At 45.9% G+C, this 21,787-nt stretch overlaps 2 protein-coding genes across 21 annotated transcripts in view; both read right to left on the bottom strand.

Annotated features, from left to right (window-relative positions):
• LOC115542089 (mitogen-activated protein kinase kinase kinase kinase 4) overlaps positions 1-11,364 on the bottom strand; it is a 52,878-nt gene extending 41,514 nt beyond the window's left edge. For 7 of the 19 annotated variants that reach the window (XR_003976461.1, XM_030354195.1, XM_030354196.1 and 4 more), the window contains exons 1-2: positions 11,005-11,349; positions 10,578-10,643 (exon numbers count right to left, since the gene is read on the bottom strand). Coding sequence is in view for 17 of the 19 variants with exons in the window: in XM_030354195.1 (XP_030210055.1) it covers positions 10,578-10,643; positions 11,005-11,061 (123 nt within the window). In the remaining 2 variants the exon portion in view is untranslated. Of the gene's footprint in view, positions 1-10,577; positions 10,644-11,004 lie in introns of all 19 variants that reach the window. The other 12 variants (XM_030354185.1, XM_030354192.1, XM_030354193.1 and 9 more) reach the window with 4 other exon arrangements.
• A 1,199-nt stretch (positions 11,365-12,563) lies between these two features.
• Positions 12,564-17,809, bottom strand: LOC115542095 (T-cell-specific surface glycoprotein CD28). 2 transcript variants are annotated; one of them, XM_030354207.1, is made up of 5 exons: positions 17,437-17,809; positions 16,175-16,383; positions 15,690-15,849; positions 14,676-14,848; positions 12,564-13,476 (listed from the first exon to the last, which is right to left on the bottom strand). In XM_030354207.1, the coding sequence occupies exons 1-5, from the start codon at positions 17,516-17,518 to the stop codon at positions 13,411-13,413; spliced, it is 690 nt and encodes a 229-aa protein (XP_030210067.1). In that variant the 5' UTR covers positions 17,519-17,809; the 3' UTR covers positions 12,564-13,410. The 2 variants fall into 2 exon arrangements, with proteins under 2 accessions (XP_030210067.1, XP_030210068.1); XM_030354208.1 differs by having other exon boundaries at positions 14,676-14,818; positions 17,437-17,807.
• Positions 17,810-21,787: the final 3,978 nt, after the last annotated feature.

Below are 21,787 nucleotides of genomic sequence, written 5' to 3'. Positions count from 1 at the left end.
TGTGGGGTTTGGTTTTCCCCGTTTGGTTCCAAACCACAATGTTCTTTTCCCTGAGCACACGGGCTCAGCTTAGGAGCCGGGGTAGTCCTGATAGTACATGATTCTACCTCTCTCCGTGGCTACTTAAGGACACTAGGGCTTTGACTCCGAACTTCGTTATTCGAATATAATTAGAATATCAAAAGATAAGTCAAAATTCGAAACGAATATTAGGCAGCCCTTAATATTGGAACCTGTTGTGGGCAGGCCAAGAGGGAGAGACGTCGGAGAACCCGACGCAGTCTATTCATAATATTGTAATGACCACGGAAGAGGCAGTGAATGAAGTATTGATTAGACAGCGATTTATTAGAAACCTAATAAAGCGTTGGAACACGCAAGACCGGTAACCATAGCAACACCGGTAAACAAACCTCGCGAAGCTCAATCCAGGTCTTACTGAAGGCATTTAATTGTCAAATTATTATGAATAAATATTTGAATATTAATAAACAAACAAACTTCGAATATGATTTTTGGGCAAAAGTCAATGCACTCATGGCTACTTAAGGACACTGGTTGACTTCAGGCAACTGCTTTTTCTGAACGGCTTCCTCGCCTCGGTGGGTCCCACGTCGGCCATCTTAGATGCTCTCCCGACGCAAGGGGTTTTAGCCAGTTGTCTGAAGTCGTTACCAAACACAGCGACTGAAGTAACATGATGCACATGCATGTCATCAGGAGGTGTCCGTGATAGTGACGCTCACTCTCCCACTGCCTATAATGCACCGTCTCTAGTGTGCGTTCTCTCACTAGCCTCGTGAGCGCACTCCCACTAGCGCACTCCCGCGATCGTACCCTCGGGGACCCACTCTTGCGACTGTACTCACTCACTAGCGCACTCCAGGTAGCGCACTCGTGCACTGTGGCTATTGTACTCCTGCTAGCGCACGGTCGCGGGTGTACTCTCATTTGCGCACTTTCGCCAGTAGGGCTGGGTATCGTGGCCTATTTCCTAAATCGATTCGATTTCGATTCATACGGTTCTGAATCGATTAATCACGATCCGAAATAATGAAAATGGCTCAACGGTGCTACAAAAAACAAATGTACTTTATTTTTTCTCTTCATCTTAACCAACAGGTTTGAACTTGAGCTGTAAACAAAACCGTCTCGAGTCTCAAAAGTGCAATTTAGAAATTAGAAAAGGAACTGCAAGTGAAGAACTACAACATTCCATCACTGCAAATTGCATTAAGGCATTGTTTATTAAAGTGCAAAAATAATAATAAATGGTAACAAAACCGTCTGTCTCCAGTACACAGCCGCTCGTGTCAGGCCTGTAGCGCAATGCCGTGCACCGGCGTTGCGCACCATCGCTAGTGTACTTGTGCAAGCGTAGTGCAGCTGTACACCAGCACACTGACCCACTTCTCACAGACACACAGAGGCTCTGGCAGCAGACCAGAGCCAGCCCTGAGCCTCCCTCTGAACCACCACCACCCCCTCTCTCTCTCTCTGCAGAGTGACGGTGTAAGGCTCCAAGAAAAACAAGGGGTGAAGGCGGAGAAACGGGGGGAGTAGCGGAGATAACAATGATGCCAACGATGGGGTTGTTTGAGGGGGAAATCTGAAAACACAAGAGGAGGATAGGACAGGGAGGAGGGAGATACAGAGAGGAAAGACGGCGAGTCTGAGAGTGGAGGGAGGGAGGGGAGAGAGAGAGAGAGAGAGAGAGAGAGAGAGAGAGAGAGAGAGAGAGAGAGAGAGAGAGAGAGAGAGAGAGAGAGAGAGAGAGAGAGAGAGAGAGAGAGAGAGAGAGAGAGAGAGAGAGAGAGAGAGAGAGAGAGAGAGAGAGAGAGAGAGAGAGAGACTAGGGCAGTGGGATGGGCTGAGGAGGCTGCACACACATGACTGAACAGTGATGGGACTGCCTCCCTGACAGAGAACATGACCTCGGTGGAGCGGGCCGGGGAGCATCGGGAATACCAGCAGAGATAAGGCGTCGTCCTTCAGGTCCTCAGTCCACCGGCTCGTTGCGCAATCTCAGACGCTTTTTTTTTTTTTTGTATTCGCAAATATGTTGGCGCCCGGGTTGTTGTAGAATTCTTTTGTTCATCTCACAGACTCACTCGTTCACTCATTCGGGTCGCCAACGTCCTCCCTCTTTCCGGCGCTCACTCTGTTTATATTCACTCGCAGGTTACGTTTATGAATTCGTTAATAATCTACTCAATCGCCGTTAACGGGCGTGACACAATAGGGGTTCTTGAATCAGACCGGCCGCTTTCAGACGCAGGTCAATAAGTGCCCTCTGTGGTCAGAGTTGAGATCGGAGGCTACATAACTCGTAATCGGGAGAAAACCGCCGGTATTACAAACCACAACTCTGGCCCTGTAGGCCTGTACCCCAGGGGTTAGGCTGAATAGGTCCCACAAAACCAAAATAGACTGAATTCAATAGGTCTGGGGCCCTTACAGCGAGGCCTCCATTATGACAGAGCCCTGTGGGTACCCAGTTTATCAATGCTTAAAAAGGACAGCAGCGGCCGAGAAACTGGAGACAGAGAGACAGAGAGACAGAGAGACGGAGAGAGAGAAAAGGGTGGCCGTAGAGGGAAAGGCAGTGTTGTCAAGGCGACACCGTAGAGAGACAAGCAGTGTGGTCATGGAGACGCCGTAGAGGGACTGGCAGTGTTGTCATGGAGACGCCATAGAGGGACTGGCAGTGTTGTCATGGAGACGCCGTAGAGGGACTGGCAGTGTTGTCATGGAGACGCCGTAGAGGGACTGGCAGTGTTGTCATGGAGACGCTCTCTCTCTCTCTGGTGTCTCCAGGACAACACGGCCGGTCTCTTGACGGGCAGTGTTGTCATGGAGATACCAGAGAGACGGGCAGTGTTGTCATGGAGATACCAGAGAGACAGGCAGTGTTGTCATGGAGACACCAGAGAGATAGACAAGCAGTGTTGGCAGAGAGATCCCACAGAGAGATGGGCAACGTTGTCATCGAGACGCCATAAAGAGACAAGCAGTGTTGTCAAAGAGATGCCGTAGAAAGAGATGGGCAGTGTTGTCATGGAGACGCCATAGAGAGAGACGGGTAGTGTTGTCATGGAGACGCCATAGAGAGAGACAGGGCTCGGAGGGAGTTTTGTCTGTCTGGGAGTTTTGTCTGTCTGGGCTTTTGTGTATGTTTCCTACATTACTGTGATGTAAAAGGAGGCTGACAGACAGACACACACACACACACACACACACACACACACACACACACACACACACACACACACACACACACACACACACACACACACACACACACACACACACACACACACACACACACACACACACACCCACCTTGCCGGGGGCCATAGTGGGTCTTGTGACACTAATTATTGAAGGGAGTCGCCGTGGGACGGATGACATGAAAAGAGCTAGACATTGTCCACAGTGCCATGCTATGCCAAATCAGACACACATTCAAAAACAGATTGTATTGATACTCGTATTGTACGATATCTGTGCCGTCATCTCCATCGACCGCTGTACAACAGAGACTCAGCGCTTGTGTGCAATGTACCCGTCTTTAGTTGGGTCTTTAAAAAGCTAATATTTCCCCTAACGTTGAAATGGAGCCCTCCTCCTCCTTCTCTTGCTAATCCTCAGTGGTCTGCTCTTCATCAAACACAAAACCCTCTGCTCCGACCCCGACCGCCAAATCTCTAAAGATCTACACCACTAAATCTCCCCTTGGGAGCTCCTTCGCCTTGTCTACTTTAATGCTTACAATGCCACTACTCCTACTACCATTATTGTTGCCGCCAACGCCGGCACCATTATTGCTAACCATGTACATGACCAGGACTTTGTTAGCCAAATGAAAACCCTGGGTTATTTAATTATTTCATTACGGCCGTTTATTGGCGACATAAATTTTATTAACCACCAACTGTTGCTAAAAAAGTGGTGCATCCCTTTTTTTTTTTCTCATTGTCTGTTGTTCTTTCCCCGGTTCAACTGCCCCGGCGCCACAGAGAGCTGGGCGAGGCTCCCTGGAATGGGGAGGTCGTGGTAGGGGTCGGGCTAGGGAGGTGCGGGTCCCCCCCCCTTTCCCATGACTCCTTAAAACCCTCTTCCTTTTGCGCTGTTGGTATCTGGGAGTTTTCCTCACACGTATTGGGATAGAGCTGGGGTCGATTTGAGGTTATTGTTTTTTTTTGCGTTAAGAGCGTTGAATCGTCGCCAAGTCATCAAATATGATGATTCCCATTTTTAGTAGTCTGAATTATTACAATTTGGAAATGTTTGGTGAGTAGTGAGGCAAAGGATCAACCCTCACGGTTCGGGACGCAAGTGATCCGCGGATCGGCTGACTATCCAAAAAATATATATATAGTTGTACGTTCACGTCATTTTTTCTTAATCTGCTGTCCTTCCTTTGGACACAAGCTATTTCTATTTTATTTACCATTCATGTTTAAAAGAAGAAAGAACAATTCCTCAGTTTGCACTTTATATTGTTTTAAAATATTTTAAGATTTAATTTATACCTTGGCAGGACATCTTGAGCTATTTTTTTTTCAATATTTACTATGCTTAAAGGATGCAGGATTATTAACTCTTTTTTTTTCATCATCTTTTTACACAATTGTAGATTTTATTTAAATTCCCATTTGTCTCGTTATCTTTTTTGTTGTTGATGATCCGAAAATGATCTGACCCGCGACTCAAAAACCGTGACCCGATCCAAACTTTGAGTTTTGTGATTCGTTGCAACCCTGGTGGTACGGGGAAAAGGAGGAGAGGGGAGAGCGAACATAAACAAGTGATTTAGCATGAGGGTAAACAAAGATCAAGTTTTCCCAGTTCTCATTCTGAACTCCTCTAATTTAAGTCTTCTTTCTTTTTTTCAACCACCATTTTCAGTGTGCATCCTTAGTTACAATCCCTCCCCAACTCCAATCAAATGGCTGGAACGAACAGATGTGCACAGACACAGACACACACACACACAGTGAGAAAGTCTGTGTCAGCATCTACATTATGGCTAACAACACTGAGACTGTCCCTTACCAGGGTCCCTGTGCATGCATGCCCACCCCAGCTAGCAGCTTCGGGCTTGTTTTGCACCCCAGGCCAGACTACATATGGCCCTTCTGTTCAAGTGATAAGATACTGCCCCAAACATATATCTGTTGAGACACAGCTGATGCTTGTGATAATTTACGAACACACTCCTCGACTTCCCACTAGCATTAACTGCAATAGGCAAGATTAACATTTGGCTGCAAATTGTTTGCAATTCAAGATCAGGAATTAAGAGAATATACTGCGATTCTGTAAATCTATTTGTTGTTGTTACAACTGGGTAATAACGGTTAAGAGTGTTAATCACAGAATTTGGCAATGTCCGCTTCCTTGCTGACGACATTATAATTGTGACTTATAACAGCGAGGGGTTCACCATAACAACCAATGACAGAATAGTTTACAATCTTCTTCTTTGAATCATAACCAAACAGCATTCTTGCTTCCCCGAACGGGATGTGTCTGGAAGTTTAACAGCAGCACGGAGCCTGGGTATAAAAACCTCTGCTAAATGACTAAATGTAAAATGAACAAACCCCCGTCAGAGGTGTAGAAATTTGTGTCGCTCCAGCAGAAAGCGTTGTACCAATTAGAATGTGACGCAGAACAACATTACCAATACTACAGTTGGTTGTGGTTATCCTGGGAAGCAAAACCATAAGGTTTACAGATGATCGATGGCTTTTAGCTTGGCGCCACAAAACCCGAAACGATCAACTATTGATGCGGCAGTTGGGCCCAGGCAAAGATGCAGAAAACCAGAGGAGCTTTCATGTTTTTAAGGTTTTCACAATTGTAAAATTTGTGAAAAACCAAGACAACACAACAGACACCTGTGTCTGTTACCAAGGTGACATCCCTCCAGATGTGCGTCACACTTCACTGCCTCAACACCTGTGATTAGACTTCCCCTTCTGCCAGTTATGGGCCAACCATTGACCTTTTATCCCTAACACGGTTCTGTGTAGAGTAGGGGTGTAACAATGCATGCATTCGTACTGAACCGGATCGGTACGGACGTCACAGTTTGGTGCATAGATTTACACGGAGAACACACGGTATAAAATTAAATAAAACTGGCGTGCGAATTAATTAATGGAATGGTCAACTAATGTTAGATACGCGATCTTCAGGGACAACTGAGACGCCTTAAAGGGCGCCGGCAAGTTCGAGCTACACACGCTGTCCGTTGATTGGTCGACAGAATCGCACTTCCGTGATACAGGGGGATAATAAACAAACACATTATCCGCGAGGTATTTCTGGACAACGGCGAAAGCTTCGTTTATTGAAGAGAATGTCCGTCCTTCTTGGACGTCCTACATGGTTGATCTTTGCTCATTGTGCCCACTCTTTTTTTTCCTTGGATTTATTAGCAGGCTCCACTGTCAGGCAGCTACGAGGTCACAATGCTAACGTAGCTGCCGCGGCTATCGCGATCCGGTTATACTCCCCCTCCCCCCACACCATAAGGGTACTGTCGGATTGAGTCTGGAGGTGATGTGGGGTACTTATTGTTGCCGTTTACATCTTAGATTACACAGTTCAGCCTGTTGCAGCTAGCTCAGGGGAGAGACTGTGTGACACTAGGTGGTACAACCTGAGACGATAAAAAATAATTGCCTTCTGCATTTTTGTTCTTTCTTTCCCCTTCATTGTACCGAACTCGTACCGAACCGTGATGTCTGAACCGAGGTATGAACTGAACCGTGACTTGAGTGTATCGTTACACTCCTAGTGTGGAGTTGTTTGTATGGGTGTACAGTAGGCCTGTAACGATACACAAATTCACGATTCGGTTTGTATCACGATTTTTGACCCACGGTTCGATACATCCCACGATTCTTTTAAATTTAAAAAGCATTTCATTTAAACAACACTTAAATACCAATTATCTTAATGTAACATTTAATAACAAATAATTTGGAACACTGAACAGATTTGAACCGAAAGAATACTATTAAAGTATAGCTAAATTAATAAAGAAATAACCAAAGATTGCAGTTGGAGGATGCTTTTTGTTGGTAGGCATAATAGGGCTCCTTTAACTGTTTGGTTGGTTTATTCAAATATCCTTATTAGCGCTTCTTATGCTATGTAGCTTAAATAATGACATAATCAGGCCGTATAGAATGCAACATGTTTAATAGCCTAACTTTCAATAGATGAGGAAAAACATGAACGTCGCAATAACGAGGCATAGTGTTACGAGTAGCATATGTGTGTGCGGGAGAATGGCAGTGTGCGTATGCGTGTGTGAGTGACGTCAGCGAGTGAGTGGACGAGCGAGGAGAGCGAGCGGTAGCGCGTATGTCTAATGAAGAAGCGAACGAGTCCGGTAGAATAAAGTACCCATCCTGTCAATAATCGGTGGCCGCTTCATTCCGACTTATAAGCAGACAAACTGCCAGTCAAATCACACAAAACAATAGAGACAGGATCACACAGGCAATTTTTTTCACGCTTGGCCCACTCTGGATAAATGTCGTTCATATCGCATATGAGGACTTCGACGGCTGTGGAGAAATGCAATCCTCCGTAGCCACGGAGAGCTGTGATCACAGAGGGCATCTCGTCACATACTTACGGCATCGATAGGAGGGGGCGCTGTCAGCAGACTATTATTTAGACAAATTATTAGCAAATTTCAATCGGACAATTTGACCGAAGAGTTAGAAAGGGCATATCGCGCTTCTGCCTTCTCACACCACGAGACAGGTTCGTGGCTTTGAGTATCTCGATTTTCGGTTTGATACGCGTATCGTTGCAGCCCAGTATACCTTTAACCAGGTTGAGCCACACAAGACATGATAACTGATTTCCCAGGGGAAGGCGGTTGGTGAAAGAGTAGGAACGGTGGGTTTCTTTTTATTGCTATCGTCAGTCAGTAAGTGCTGAGCTCTGAGATTGTCTGTTCTCTTTTCCATAGGTATACCCAGCAGTACTCCTGGGTAGAGCTTGGGTCTTACGGACAGCCAGGTGGATAGACCGCGAGTATGGGTATAAAAAGCAGTTCTAAAATGGTCGGTAACCTCTCTTTTTTGACTAAGTCATATGAGAGAATGCTTTAATCCAAAGAGAGTGGCCGTGAATTCACTGCCACGTCACCAGGAGGGAGGTAGGGTGAGGTATCTTGCTCAAGGATGACTACAGGTAGACTGAAGTGGTTGGGGTTCGAACACCGAACCTTCGGCTTGAGTGGTCTAACAGCCTAACCGCTTGGTTTATCTGTTCATCCGCTGTGGTTGGCGCATTGATGAAACTACTGAACTGTTTTGATTGTCAAAACGACAGAATGGGAAACATTCGGTAGGGGGATATTCGGTCATCCACAACAGCGTTAATTTATAGTTCAGGTACAGCAACGTAATGGTTGTACACATTCCCAATCTGAGTCTGCGATCGTACAACAGACGCTGATCAGTTGACCACCTCGGGCATTGAGGCACTTGGTCAAATTCAAATTTAAAAGTCAACCCCAATCCATGAACACAGGAGGGGAGGGCCGGCTTGGTGCCATTGTCTTAACTAAAAAGGGAGGCCTGCCGACTGTGACCACGGGCCATACAAAAGCAGAGAAAGAAGCAACTCAACTCGGTTGTCAGTTGGAGCTTTGGGGGAGGGGGGGGGGGGGGGGGGGGTGTGGGAGTATTGTGGGGTGGCCCTGATTATTCAGTCAGTCGGTGTTTGAAACCCACCGAGACAAACGCCTCCTTTCTGCCCCGGCCCAACTGACTTCCACACTCAATGGCTAGCTAGCGAGCTAACTTCCGTGAACGGGGTAGAACCGTGGGCTCTACGAGGAGGACAAAACCGCGCTTTGTGAGCGCAGCGCGCCGGGCTCTGTCGGGGCACGGACAGCTGCTGTCCCCTCTATCCCCCACCTCACCCCACCAGACCATTCAACAAACACCCCGCTACGACACACAGAGCCAGGACATTCATCTAAAGAGAGCCACGGTTCGCTCAGCTCAACGGGTGAAACCGCAGAGTCACCGAACTGGACGCTGGGCCACGGGCGGCTAGCAAAGTTAGCGACGACGCGATTGCACGTCCGGGGGGGGGGGCGGTTTGGGCCGCGCCTAATGGAAGGGTGTCGCAGCATCTCTCCTACGGTCTCAATTGGGCGCCAGCTACCCCTACGGTCAACCTCTGAACGTAGTGCGCCGTCCCCGGATAAGAGCGTCGGTTAGGGTCGATTGTCTCACCGCCCGAATGGCACTGGGGGGTGGCCATTCCTAATGTCCGCAGCCTACCTGTAGGCATCTGTAAGCAGCCCCCCCCCCCCCCAAAAGGGCACTACTCCCTTCCAAGTTCCAGCTGTCACACATCAGCACATCTTCAGTCAAACCAGTGTTGCCCCGGCAGTCACGGCCATTATGGGATGGCCCGAGACAATATGGAGATGCATTTCACCCCACTCCGTTCGACCATGGCAAGATGGCCCTGCATATCGAGTGCTAAGGGGGGGGGGGGGGCCTGGGTGGTGTCAGGGGGCTGGGGGGGGGGGGGGGCGGGGGATTCGAATGCAGGTCACCGGAGCACCGGAGGCAGAATTAGTCAGCTTAGCTAGGCGCTAAACTGTGGGGTTTACAGCTAGCCTTCTGTACACAAGCCTAGCCCAGCCCTGGCCATCACGGGGCCCACAGCTGTATAGATCCTGGTCTACGGGCAATAGCTATAAGGCAACTGGACCCAGTCAGGAAGAGGTTAAGGGAACTGAGGGATTTGCTAGCGTACCGCTAACACAAGGCAACAGCCGAAGCAGGCGTGGAGGGGCTGTCCCTTCCAGGCAAACGGCATGGGGAGAGGGCGCTCGCAGGGCTCTGTGGCTCCTTGGCAATGTCTTTCAACAGCCGTAATTTTAATTTTCAGCGGAGGAAACATGACACCGAGAAGCAGATGGCTCTCCCGAGAGGAATTCCCATCCACGGAACTGGGAGCTAAAGTCCCCCTGCGTTCCGGGAGTTTGTCGATTTCCATAACATTTGGTTGTATTTAAATTGATAAAAACGACTGTTGTGTAAGCCCGAGGGGACTGTGGGGTGTGAGGAGCAGCAGAGGGTTGCCAGATCCTGTGTTTGTCGGCTACCTTTTCAGGCAGTGAGGGGATATGATGTCAGGGAGGTGAGGCCAGCGACTGATATCAGGTTGAATCATTCCTTGGAAAAAAAACACCCTGATGACTGACACTTCGTCACCGAGGGGGGGGGGGGGGGGATGAGCCGTTACGCTGTGTGACCAAAGACATCAATTCGCTGGGCGACCACGTCAGTCTACTGCCAATCCCAGTCTACTGCCAATCCCAGTCTACTGTGATTCCAAGTCTACTGTCTCACATCAAATTTTGCTACGACTTAAACGAACATGTGCGTTTTGTGCATTCATAGGCTAGTAAATATTCATGCCAGACACGGGTAAAGCATCGAAAGAAACGAAGAAAGAGAACACATAAATTGTTGAGAGGAGCACGGGAAAAGCCATACACTGCGAATCCAACCAACCTTGTATACTTGTCCATAGGTGCCATTCCCAACCACCTCCACCAATTCAAATATCCCAGCTGGATCCTGAAAAAACAAAGGGGACAAAGAACACAGATCTTACGTTTACATTGAACTCTCAAGAGACGATATCGTTATTGTGATATTATCGGGACCGGGGGACTACTTGATCACAGCTGTTGCGCTGAGATTCACCCTACATGCCAAAAGCTCTCGGAGACAAAGGAAAGCCAGACTCTGGCAACACCTCGCTGTGGCTGAACGCTCGTCCTCCACACACATCCACCACAACAGCGACAACATCGGATAAATAACCCCGATCGTGATCATCGGGTGGGGAAATATGCTCTTTACAGAGACGACAAATAGATAAACAAAGGTGTTATCGGAGATGTATACTGCCATGGTCCTCAGCAGCAGCACTCACCCGCAATGAAGCCAGGTCTATGTCTACCAGACTTTTAGCCGGAGAGTCGTTCGCCATCTTTCCGATAAATGCCGATCCCTCCTTCGCGATCCGAGCAAGACTTCGCTGCTACCGTACCGCGGGGCCGGGCATTAAGAGTGGACACACAACCTCGGAGCCGTGGCGGGTATTCCTTTCCTTTTTGGTCGCGAAAAACGGTGCTAGGGTCTATGGTCTACTCCATGTTGAGGTGGCAGGACGGCCTTGGTGCACAACTCCCTCTCTCGCTCTCGCTCGCTCTCTCTTTCTCTCGCGCTGCCGATCGTGGGTGCGTGCGCATCTCGCTCCCCAGACCAGAGAGCTGCACACACACACACACACACGCGCACACACACACACACACACACACACACACACACACACACACACACACACACACACACACACACACACACCCACACACACACACACACACACACACACACACACACTGCTGGGCGGGTAACTCACACAGAGAAAGGGTTGGGCCTCAATGCATAACACGCCTGGGCACAGATGGATGATTTACAGTGCAAACTGTTTTTAATTATTTTTTGCTCACCACTCAATAGCAGACCCACTCATAATGTATGACATGAATTAGTCACCTAGGCCTAGTGTGTGTTAGCCCTGAATGATCGCAGGTTTCGGATGGGATGGAGGGAGTCTGGTCCAAGCAGCAGCATCCCTCGAGGTGGACACGCGCACACGGCCGGAAGGATTCGTCAATGCACGGTATCATGGGTGTGGCACGTGGAAGGTTTAAGGCGAGGAAACGACCGCAGTTAGTTAACGGTCGGTCAATAGTGTGTCAACATGGCACATGATGTGTATGCAAGCCTACTGTCGACTTTATCAGCCACTTTCATTAGGAAAGACCCCGATTCAAATTTATTATTATCATTCAATTATTATTGTCCCTTTAACCTGTAGGCCTACATTTGTTGAAGAAATATGAGCCATCATAGAATTGGCAAAGGCAAATAAAATAAAATCAGTATTCTTTGGTTTTTCTTTGGTTTCGCTTTGAAAGTGTATTTGTATAACAGTTTCTGAAAGCCAATTTTTAATTTAATTAGTTTAAACTTCCATTCAAGGTTGTTAATGAACACAGTAACGGACTATTACTGTGAATGTTGACGGACAGGTACACACGCCAAAGGCTAAATGTGCTATTATACAAACGCTTAATCTCCAAACTGTGAAACATTGTAGCTAAATACACAAATACGTATACAAAGTTAGACATTGCAAAGATGTATCTTAATCACTCACACACAAAGACATTGTTGATTGATTTTATTTTTAAACATACAAAAAACAAATAGACAATAAAATCAAACACACACACACACACGCACGCACACACACAATTAACTCGACGCGACGCCCTAAACAAGTTATCAGTTGACTTAACTACGACCATTACCTAGTAACACCCTTTTATTCAGTGTTTTACTGCCCCTACGTGGATATTTTATGTAATTGCAACGGTCAAACTTCAGCCGTACTTCCAAATGACGTCATTGTCTACGAAAGCATCAGGTAGCCAAGTGTCAAGGGTTTTAATTTAAGTGAAGGTATTGAGATGAAGCTGTAGCGGGCCAACACGCTGATAGCTACCAATAGCAACCATCTCATACATTCGCTTCCCCCACTTTCTGATACATTGTGTTTTGAAATGTTTACTCCCGCCCCCCCCCCCCCCGGGGATTATTAATTTATCTGCATCGAGACAGAATCGTTCTAGCGAGAATCGCGATGCATCGAAGCATCGATTATTTTTCCCACCCCTACTAAATAGTGCATGAAATTAACCACTGAGAATTCGAACACCACTACAAAATGGCAAGCACCCTATATAGTGCACTATATCCGTGATAGGGAACGATTTCGAACACAGCTTTAGTTTCCACCCTTTTCAGTGGAGGAATTGGACTCCCCAAGCAATGTTATACTTAAAAGGAGCAAGTAAGTTACATGTTAATTTAGTCTTTCGGCCTGTAGCATATAAATAAAATGAAGCAAACGGTCCCATATTTCTGAAGGCATTTGAAGTAGACATTGAGACTCACAAAAGATGGTGACTATAGGACAGTGATCAGGATTTGTCTCAATATCAGAATAACAACAATGGGTAAAATAGCAATGGCTGGTGGAATGACCATAAAGTAGGTCTGTATATGCAGTGTAAGCTTGTCCAGGCCCTGCGGAAAGCACAACTTTTGGGGAGGAAAGAATCTTTGTTCAAATGAGTCCTCAAAATTTGTATTCCTCCAAGTCTATTGTTTGATTGGTCAGACAAGCTAGGTAAGACTCTGATTGGCTAGGCATGAACCAATCAGGAGGGCTGCTGCAACAGCCGCTCAAGACCTTGTGATCCTCTTCTCAGCACGCCACACGTTTGGTGTTCATGTACTCACTCTGGTTCAATTCGTCTTTGTTTACCCGGACCTGAAATACAGAACATCAGCTGACTTGTAACTTCATTGTCACTCTTCTTCATCATCGTCAGGCTCTTCGTCATGTTCTCAAGCAGGTGGTAGCATTTATATTTAACCGTGTTAGGTAACCGTGACAGATTACAGACACCAACTCGTCATCCGGTCCGATAACATAATACAAAATTTCGACTTTGTACTCACAAATTATGTCCAAATCCTCAAAATAAGTATTTTTACATGAAAACCTTTTTTTTATGCATAACACAAAATTCGAACCTTACTCTCCCCTGCCATAGCAAGATCCTGATACCTTACGCAAAAAGCAAACAAGGCCGATGTGGTGGAATGCCTTGCTAGAGAGTCGGTGGACTAGGCGTGAGATAGATGCTTCTCTTTCGTTATGAGACATCCAGTTCCCTCGGTGGGCAGCAGTAATGTTCTTCATATTAGTGGATCCAAATATGTGATGAAATGCTCACCTCTGTTTTCAGTATCTGCCCTTTCTAAAAAGTAAGAACAGACCGCTGTTTGGATGAAACAGCGATTGTTTTGCACTGAAGACAACTTTATATCGGTTTTGCACTCAGTCAAAGGTCCCAGAAGGCCTAAAGTTATATTATCCTTCGGATTTTTTTTTTTTTTTTTTTGGACTCTCCAACAAGCAGAGTCCAAAGCATACCTCTCTTAAATTGTTATTGTTGATGTGTTTTAGACCCTTACTAAAATAAACAACCCACAAGTCTGGGTATTTGATAAAATGTTGTGGTTTACATGCGATTTCCTGTTTCCTGTCCTACTTTGTTTTCGAGCCGCTTTGCATTCACTTTCAACCAAATGTGTATGTTTGTGTGTGTGTGTGTGTGTTTGTGTGTGCTTATCTGTTAATCTGCTGGAAAAATACAAAGGCAGACCAACAACCAAATACCAAAAATCCACATGTCCGTGTGTGCTAGAGTGAGTGACTGAGTGACTGAGTGACTGACTGACTGAGTGACTGACTGACTGACTGACTGACTGACTGACTGACTGACTGACTGACTGACTGACTGACTGACTGAGTGAGTGAGTGAGTGTGAGAGTGAGTGAGTGAGTGAGTGAGTGAGTGAGTGAGTGAGTGAGTGAGTGAGTGAGTGAGTGAGAGAGAGAGTGAGAGAGTGAGTGTTTGAGTGCCTGCGAGTCAGGTGATGCAGACACCGGACTGCGACTCACAATTTTGACCGAGGCCACGACGGTGACGAGCAGGGCATACACACCCAGGGCGGCCATCGCCCCGATCCAGATCCAGGTCGAGAGACACTCAGGGGGCCCGGAGACCGGGGGGCCACAGACCACAGGGGCCTCGCACTGGTGCCCTGAGCACAAAGAGAAACCCAATCCACGCCCTGTCATAGAAACATACATGCATGCATACAAACCAATAAGCAAAGGAGTCCATCTCAAAGGAGTTCAAAGTGTGCGTAGGTAGACTGCAGGCTACATTTTTATATAAAAATTTAGAACGCACCCCCTGCTAATTTCTGTCCATCGAGGCCACGCTTGCCTGACTAGCTCATGGAATCAATCTCGCCTGTCAATCACTCTTGTTTCTCGGCGTGTTTCTGGACATGATTCACTTTCCAAAATCTCACTCTCGCCTACCCTTTCCTATTTCCTCTCGCTTTAGAACACTGATGGTGTCACCCCGGTATGGTACGTCGGTAAGTGCTGGTCGTTAGTTGCAAATCTCCCAGCTTTCTTCCGGCATTTCACGGAGGAACGCCCCCTGTTGGTCGGTCCCACTCGCTCTTCTGAAAGTAGAGCGAGTTCAGTGAGGCCGACCGTACGACCCGACAACAAAAGTGGCTGCGCCCGGGAAGAGATTTATTTTCTTTGTATTTGTACCACGCTGATCATTTTAATATCGTTTCTAAATGCTCTTACACACTTGAAGCATTGCTACCACTCCGATCACCAATTAATGCAACGCACGGCCTTGCTCTGCCTGCAATACAATGTAAAGTCGTGCTGTTTGTTTTCGAGCTGGTTTGCTAAAGAGGCTAATGTAGCCAACAATAACATTGACAAGCCAATGAGAAACGGGAACGCTATAAGTGCTGCACACAGGAAATGACGTCACGTTCTCGCTAGAGCAGGTCGTACGGCGAGACACACAAATGGATTACACCATCAGCACCTTCCACTGATTCAAACCCGCCCCCCCCCTCTGTGTGAGCGTAGGCCTACCTTCCAGGCGGAGGTCCACTGTGGACGCGTTGCAGAGGGTCAACACGGGGGCGGGGTAGATGACCTTGGCGCTGCACCGATAAAGGCCGCTGTCCTCCGCGGCGACCCCGATGAGCGCGAACCGCGCCCACCCGTCCGACGCCGTCGTGTTCAAGTGCATCTTGAACATCAGGGAAATTAGGAGCACTAGGTACAGGAAGTCTTTTGTGCCTAGAGCTATTAGACTTTACAACGATAGACCTAAAAAACTCATTCATTTTAAACAATGAGCACACTGTATATATCACTGAACTATTTTATTGACTCATACATGCTTGTCATGTTTTCGATGTTCTTACTGCTCTGTCTGTTTTGTCCTTGTTTTTCTTTTAATGTTTTGTATTTTGCTTATTTATAGCTATACGTATGTGTACGCTGTACAACAATGGCGCGTGTAATGGTGACCAGTGACCACATGAGTTTCCTACTTTGATAATAAAGTTCACCTTGACACTGATCCCCGTCCGTCTCTTTGCCATTGTCACGTTTTCCTCCAGCCCGGCGTCAAGCTTCGATCCGTCGAAGTCGTAGGACGCCATCTCTTCTGAATGGTCGAGCCGGAAGCTCACCTCGGCGTTGTCGGGGTCCGGGAGCGATGGACTCGGGCACGGCACGAAGACGAGGCTGCCGACCGGAACGCATTGGACCACGTGACCTGCGTGGCGATATGGGGGTCAAAGGTTATGCTTTTACGTATCAAGTGTCTTTAGTGACGGTGTGATTATCAAACAAGTAGGTAGCGTGTGATAAGGCCTAAAAAAAAAAAAAGTTTGGTTCCTGTTGGTTGTCAGTTGAGGTCATGGGTAGGTAGGGAATTTATTTTATTTTTTTATTTTATTTTTTCCAGCGGCAGCGAATGATAGGTAGGTTGTTTTCATTTAAAAACGAGAAAATTCGCTCATCCTTGTACAGAATGAAGAGGTGCTGTACCAAAACTTAATTATAGAGGTGCTGTACCAAAACGTAATTACATAAAAAAAGTTTTTTTTTTTTTTTTTTTTTTAATAAAACTCATAAAATAATTTGGGTCGCACATAAATTGACAGGGTCGGTCGGAAACCGGAACCAAACAAAAAAATGTTTTAGGCCTAAGCGAGTTGACCACAGAAGTTGGATTAGGTGGCAGTGCTTGACAATCGCCCACAAAAAACAGAAGTGAATTGAAATAAAATAAGTGCAAGTCTTGGGTGGCCATTGGAAAGGACATACATTGGAATTGAAATATAGATGTTATGCTACAGTGTTGTAGTACGTAGATGTAGTTCATCCTTTCAAAAGCACTGAAAATCTGCATTAAAGTAGGCCTATTGCGTGTTGAGAACGGCTGTGAGAATTGTAAACCAGGCCTTCGATGTGTTCTAGTCACTTACAGCCGGTCCTAGCAGCCTGCTGTTCACTATTAAAGCACTGGTGACAGGATCAAAATAGACCTAACGTGATTATTATGATTTCTAGTTATTTTATTAAACCTTTGTTGTACCAGCCAAGTCCCATTCAGACGACAAGATCCCTTTTCGAGGGAGCCCTTGCCCAAAGAGCAGCAATACAGTCTCACAACAACATACATTTCTAAAAGTTCAACATTAAAAGTCTAAAACATTTCGTCGTAGGTTCTCAGAATAATTTGCCAAACAGACGAATGGAGACAGTTCTAGACTTTCTACTCTTCAGAACGATACAATAAATACAAGCACAAAAGGCTACTCACAGGAGCAACAGTTATCCAAGTCCCACGCACGAACGCAGCAGCCTAGCAGCAGTACCACCGCAACCGCGGGGAACTGAGCCATGCCCGCTGGGTAGACTGATCTCCAGTGAGGAACGCGGCGGGTCCCAGTCTGTCTGTGTCAGTCTGTCGGTCTTCGGCGGTGTGTGTAGAGCCTTTGACTCGAGGTTTTCCGTGATGCAGCGATGCTTCTTGCATTTGACACCTTTTGCAATGATATAACAACCCCCCCGGGGCAGGGTAGCCTGCAGCTGTCACCTCCTTGTTTCAAAGTCTTTTGTGCCGCGACAGACTTGTGGGTGAAAGTGGTTGATGTGTAGGTTGGAGGACCTCTTACATATTGGCACATGGGGCGTAATCGGCTACCAGGTTCAGTTCTTATAATTACTTTATTAATAATTATAATATAATAATAACATTAATATGAACTATTATTATTAACAATAATAATAATTATTATTATTATGGTAGTAGGCCTACATTAGTAGCAGAAGCTTAAAGACCGGTGCTTTGCTGTTATTGGCAATTTATTAATTAAGAGTAGAACTATTCATCTGAAAAAGCGCCTTTAAAATTGTTCTTATCGCTGTTGTTTTTAAATATGTAGGCCCTATATGTCACCTGGCCTATTTCTCACTCTATTTCCTCCAGGCTGTGATTGCTCAATATGGCCACTAGATGGCGTCATGGGTCTAAAGCACTGCATATGGCGTCCAGCTTCCACTTGTTTATTAATTACCAAGAGTAATTTGTGAAAGGAGATGTTTTTTGTTTGGAAACAGGTAAACACGTGGAGATTGGTACCGGATTTGTTCATAGTTTAATTTTTTTTTTTTTCGACAGTATAGGCTGAGCAATAGAGTAATAAATAGTAGGCTTATTTAATAGAGCAAACAGGTATCTCTGTCCGGTGGTCGTGCTGGCTGTCTGTTGTTATATTATTCTGGGTAACGCAAATTCGATTCAAACGAGCTCTCTTGGAAATGGAAAATAAACATATACATTGCCAAAGCCCTTTGGCAAGTTTAAATTAAAGTTTAAACAAGGGTAAATAAGGACGCAAGCCAAGTTGAAAGTAGTACTACAAGAAGAACTATAAATAACCAAAAGAAAAAGTAGGAGCCTATAATTTGTAGTATTTTCCGTTAAAGTTAACTACTTCAACGGCACGGTTCTGTATATATCCAAGGGGCAAAGCGCCACTAGCGTTCATTATAGGAGACTGTTGGCTTCGGATAGCTTTATGTATTGTACTTCTGTCGTGCTTCCCAGGTATTTTATACATTCATTATTTATAAAAAATGAATAAAAATTATAGGCTCCTACTTTTCTTTTTCTTTTGGTTATTTATAGTTCTTCTTGTAGTACTATCAACTTGGCATACGTCCTTATTTACCCAAATGCTTTGCACATGTTTATGTTTATTTTCCATTTCCAAAAGAGCTCGTTTGAATCGAATTTGCGTTTCCCAGAATAATCTAAAACCAGACACCCAGCACGACAACCGGAAAGAGATACCTGTTTGCTCTATTAAATAAGCCTACTATTTATTACTCTATTGCGTAGCCTATTGTCGCTTAAAAAGTATGAACAAATCCGGTACCGATCTCCACGTGTTGAGCTGTTTCCAAACGAAAAACATCTCCTTTCACAAATTGCTCTTGGTAATTAATAAGCAAGTGGAAGCAGGACGCCACATGCAGTGCTTTAGACCCATGTCGTCATCTAGTGGCCATATCGAGCAATCACAGCCTGGAGGAAATAGAGTGAGAAATAGGCCAGGTGACATATACATATTTAAAAACAACAGCGATAAGAACAATTTTAAAGGCGATTTTTCAGACGAATAGTTATAATTTTTAATTCTCTTAATTAATAAATTTCCAATAACAGCAAAGCACCGGTCTTTAAGCTTCTGCTACTAATGTAGGACTACTACCATAATAATAAAAAAAAAATTATAATTATTGATAAAATAATTATAAGAACTGAACCTGGTAGACGATGACGCCCCATGTGCCAATATGTAATAGGTCCAACACACATCACCCACTTTCACCCACACGCGGCACAAAATACTTTGAAACATATGCAAGAAGGAGGTGACAGCTGCAGGCTACCCTGCAAGGGAGAGGTTGTTATATCATTGCAAAAGGTGTCAAATACAAGAAGCATCGCTGCATCCAGGAAAACCTCGAGTCAAAGGCTCTACACACACCGCCAAAGACCGACAGACTGACATAGACAGACTGAGACCCGCCGCGTTCCTCACTGGAGATCAGTCTACCCAGCGGGCATGGTTCAGTTCCCCGCGGTTGCGGTGGTACTGCTGCTAGGCTGCTGCGTTCGTGCGTGGGACTTGGATAAACGTTGCTCCTGTGAGTATTTTGTGTTTGTATTTATTGAATCGTATTGAAGAGTTCTGTTTGTTTGTTTGTTTGTTTGTTTGTTTGTGGAGGCAAATCAAATGTGAATTTTTGAACTCGCTAGACCTGTCTCAATTCGTCTGTTTGGAAAATTATTTCGAGCACCTACGACGAAATGTTTTATACTTTTAACGTTGAACTTTTAGAAATGTATGTTGTTGTGAGACTGTATTGCTGCTCTTTGGGCAAGGGCTCCCTCGAAAATGAGATCAAGTCCCATTCAGATCTCGTCTGAATGGGACTGAATGGGGCTGAATGGGGCTGGTAAAACAAGGGTTTGATAAAATAACTAATAATTAGAAATCATAATAATCACGTTAGGTCTATTTTGATCCTGTCACCAGTGCTTTAATAGTTAACAGCAGGCTGCAAGGACCGGCTGTAAGTGACTAGAACACATCGAAGGCCTACTTTACAATTCTCACAGCCGTTCTCAACACACAAGACTTTTATGCAGATTTTCAGTGCTTTTGAAAAGATGAACTACATCTACGTACTACAACACTGTAGCATAACATCTATATTTCAATTCCAATGTAGGCCTATGTCTTTTCCAATGGCCAACCCAAGACCTTCAATTATTCTATTTCAATTCACTTCTGTTTGTTTGCGGGCGATTGTCAAGCACTGCCACCTAATCCAACTTCTGTGGTCAACGCGCTTATCACACGCTACCTACTTGTTTAATAATCACACCGTCACTAAAGACACTTGATACGAAAAAGCATAACCTTTGACCCCCATATCGCCACTCAGGTCACGTGGTCCGATGCGTTCCGGCCGGCGACCTCGTCTTCGTGCCGTGCCCGAGTCCATTGCTCCCCGACGACGCAGAGGTGAAATTCCAGCTCGACCAGTCAGAAAAGATGGCGCACTACCGCTTCAACGGATCGAGATGGAATCGCTCGGAGCTCGACGCCGGGCTGGAGGAAAACGTGACGATGGCAAAGAGACGGACGGGGATCAGTGTCAAGGTGAACTTTATTATCCAAGTAGGAAACTCATGTGGTCACTGGTCACCATTACACGCGCCATTGTTGTACAGCGTACACATACGTATAGCTATAAATAAGCAAAATACAAGACATTAAAAGAAAAACAAGGACAAAACAGACAGAGCAGTAAGAACATCGAAAACATGACAAGCATGTATGAGTCAATAAAATAGTTCAGTGATATATACAGTGTGCTCATTGTTTAAAATGAATGAGTTTTTTAGGTCTATCGTTGTAAAGTCTAATAGCTCTAGGCACAAAAGACTTCCTGTACCTAGTGCTCCTAATTTCCCTGATGTTCAAGATGCACTTGAACACGACGGCGTCGGACGGGTGGGCGCGGTTCGCGCTCATCGGGGTCGCCGCGGAGGACAGCGGCCTTTATCGGTGCAGCGCCACGGTCATCCACCCCCCCCCCGGGTTGATCCTCCGCAACGCGTCCACAGTGGACCTCCGCCTGGAAGGTAGGCCTACGCTCACACAGAGGGGGGGGGGCGGGTTTGAATCAGTGGAAGGTGCTGATGGTGTAATCCATTTGTGTGTCTCGCCGGTACGTACTACCTGCTCTAGCGAGAACGTGACGTCATTTCCTGTGTGCAGCACTTATTGCGTTCCCGTTTCTCATTGGCTAGTCATTGTTATTGTTGGCTACATTAGCCTCTTTAGCAAACCAGCTCGAAAAACAAACAGCACGACTTTAAAATTGTATTGCAGGCAGAGCAAGGCCGTGCGTTGCATTAATTGGTGATCGGAATAAAGTACTAATGTGTGTAAGAGCATTTAGAAACGATATTAAAATGAGCAACGTGATACAAAGAAAATAAATCTCTTCACGGGCGCAGCCACTTTTGTTGTCGGGTCGTACGGTCGGCCTCACTGAACTCGCTCTACTTTCAGAAGAGCGAATGGGAC

The sequence above is a fragment of the Gadus morhua genome, chromosome 4 (genome assembly GCF_902167405.1).
Source record: "Gadus morhua chromosome 4, gadMor3.0, whole genome shotgun sequence".
NCBI lineage: Eukaryota > Metazoa > Chordata > Actinopteri > Gadiformes > Gadidae > Gadus > Gadus morhua.
This window is presented reverse-complemented; position numbering and strand designations above follow the sequence as displayed.

Bases quoted from the DNA above. Each gene is read 5' to 3' on its own strand.
- LOC115542095 (XM_030354207.1), bottom strand. From the start codon at position 17,518: ATGGCTCAGTTCCCCGCGGTTGCGGTGGTACTGCTGCTAGGCTGCTGC. The intron at 16,384-17,436 runs GTGAGTAGCCTT...ATCGCCACGCAG, and splicing joins CTTGGATAACTGTTGCTCCT to GTCACGTGGTCCAATGCGTT. The intron at 13,477-14,675 runs GTGAGTCGCAGT...TCTGTATTTCAG, and splicing joins TCGTGGCCTCGGTCAAAATT to GTCCGGGTAAACAAAGACGA.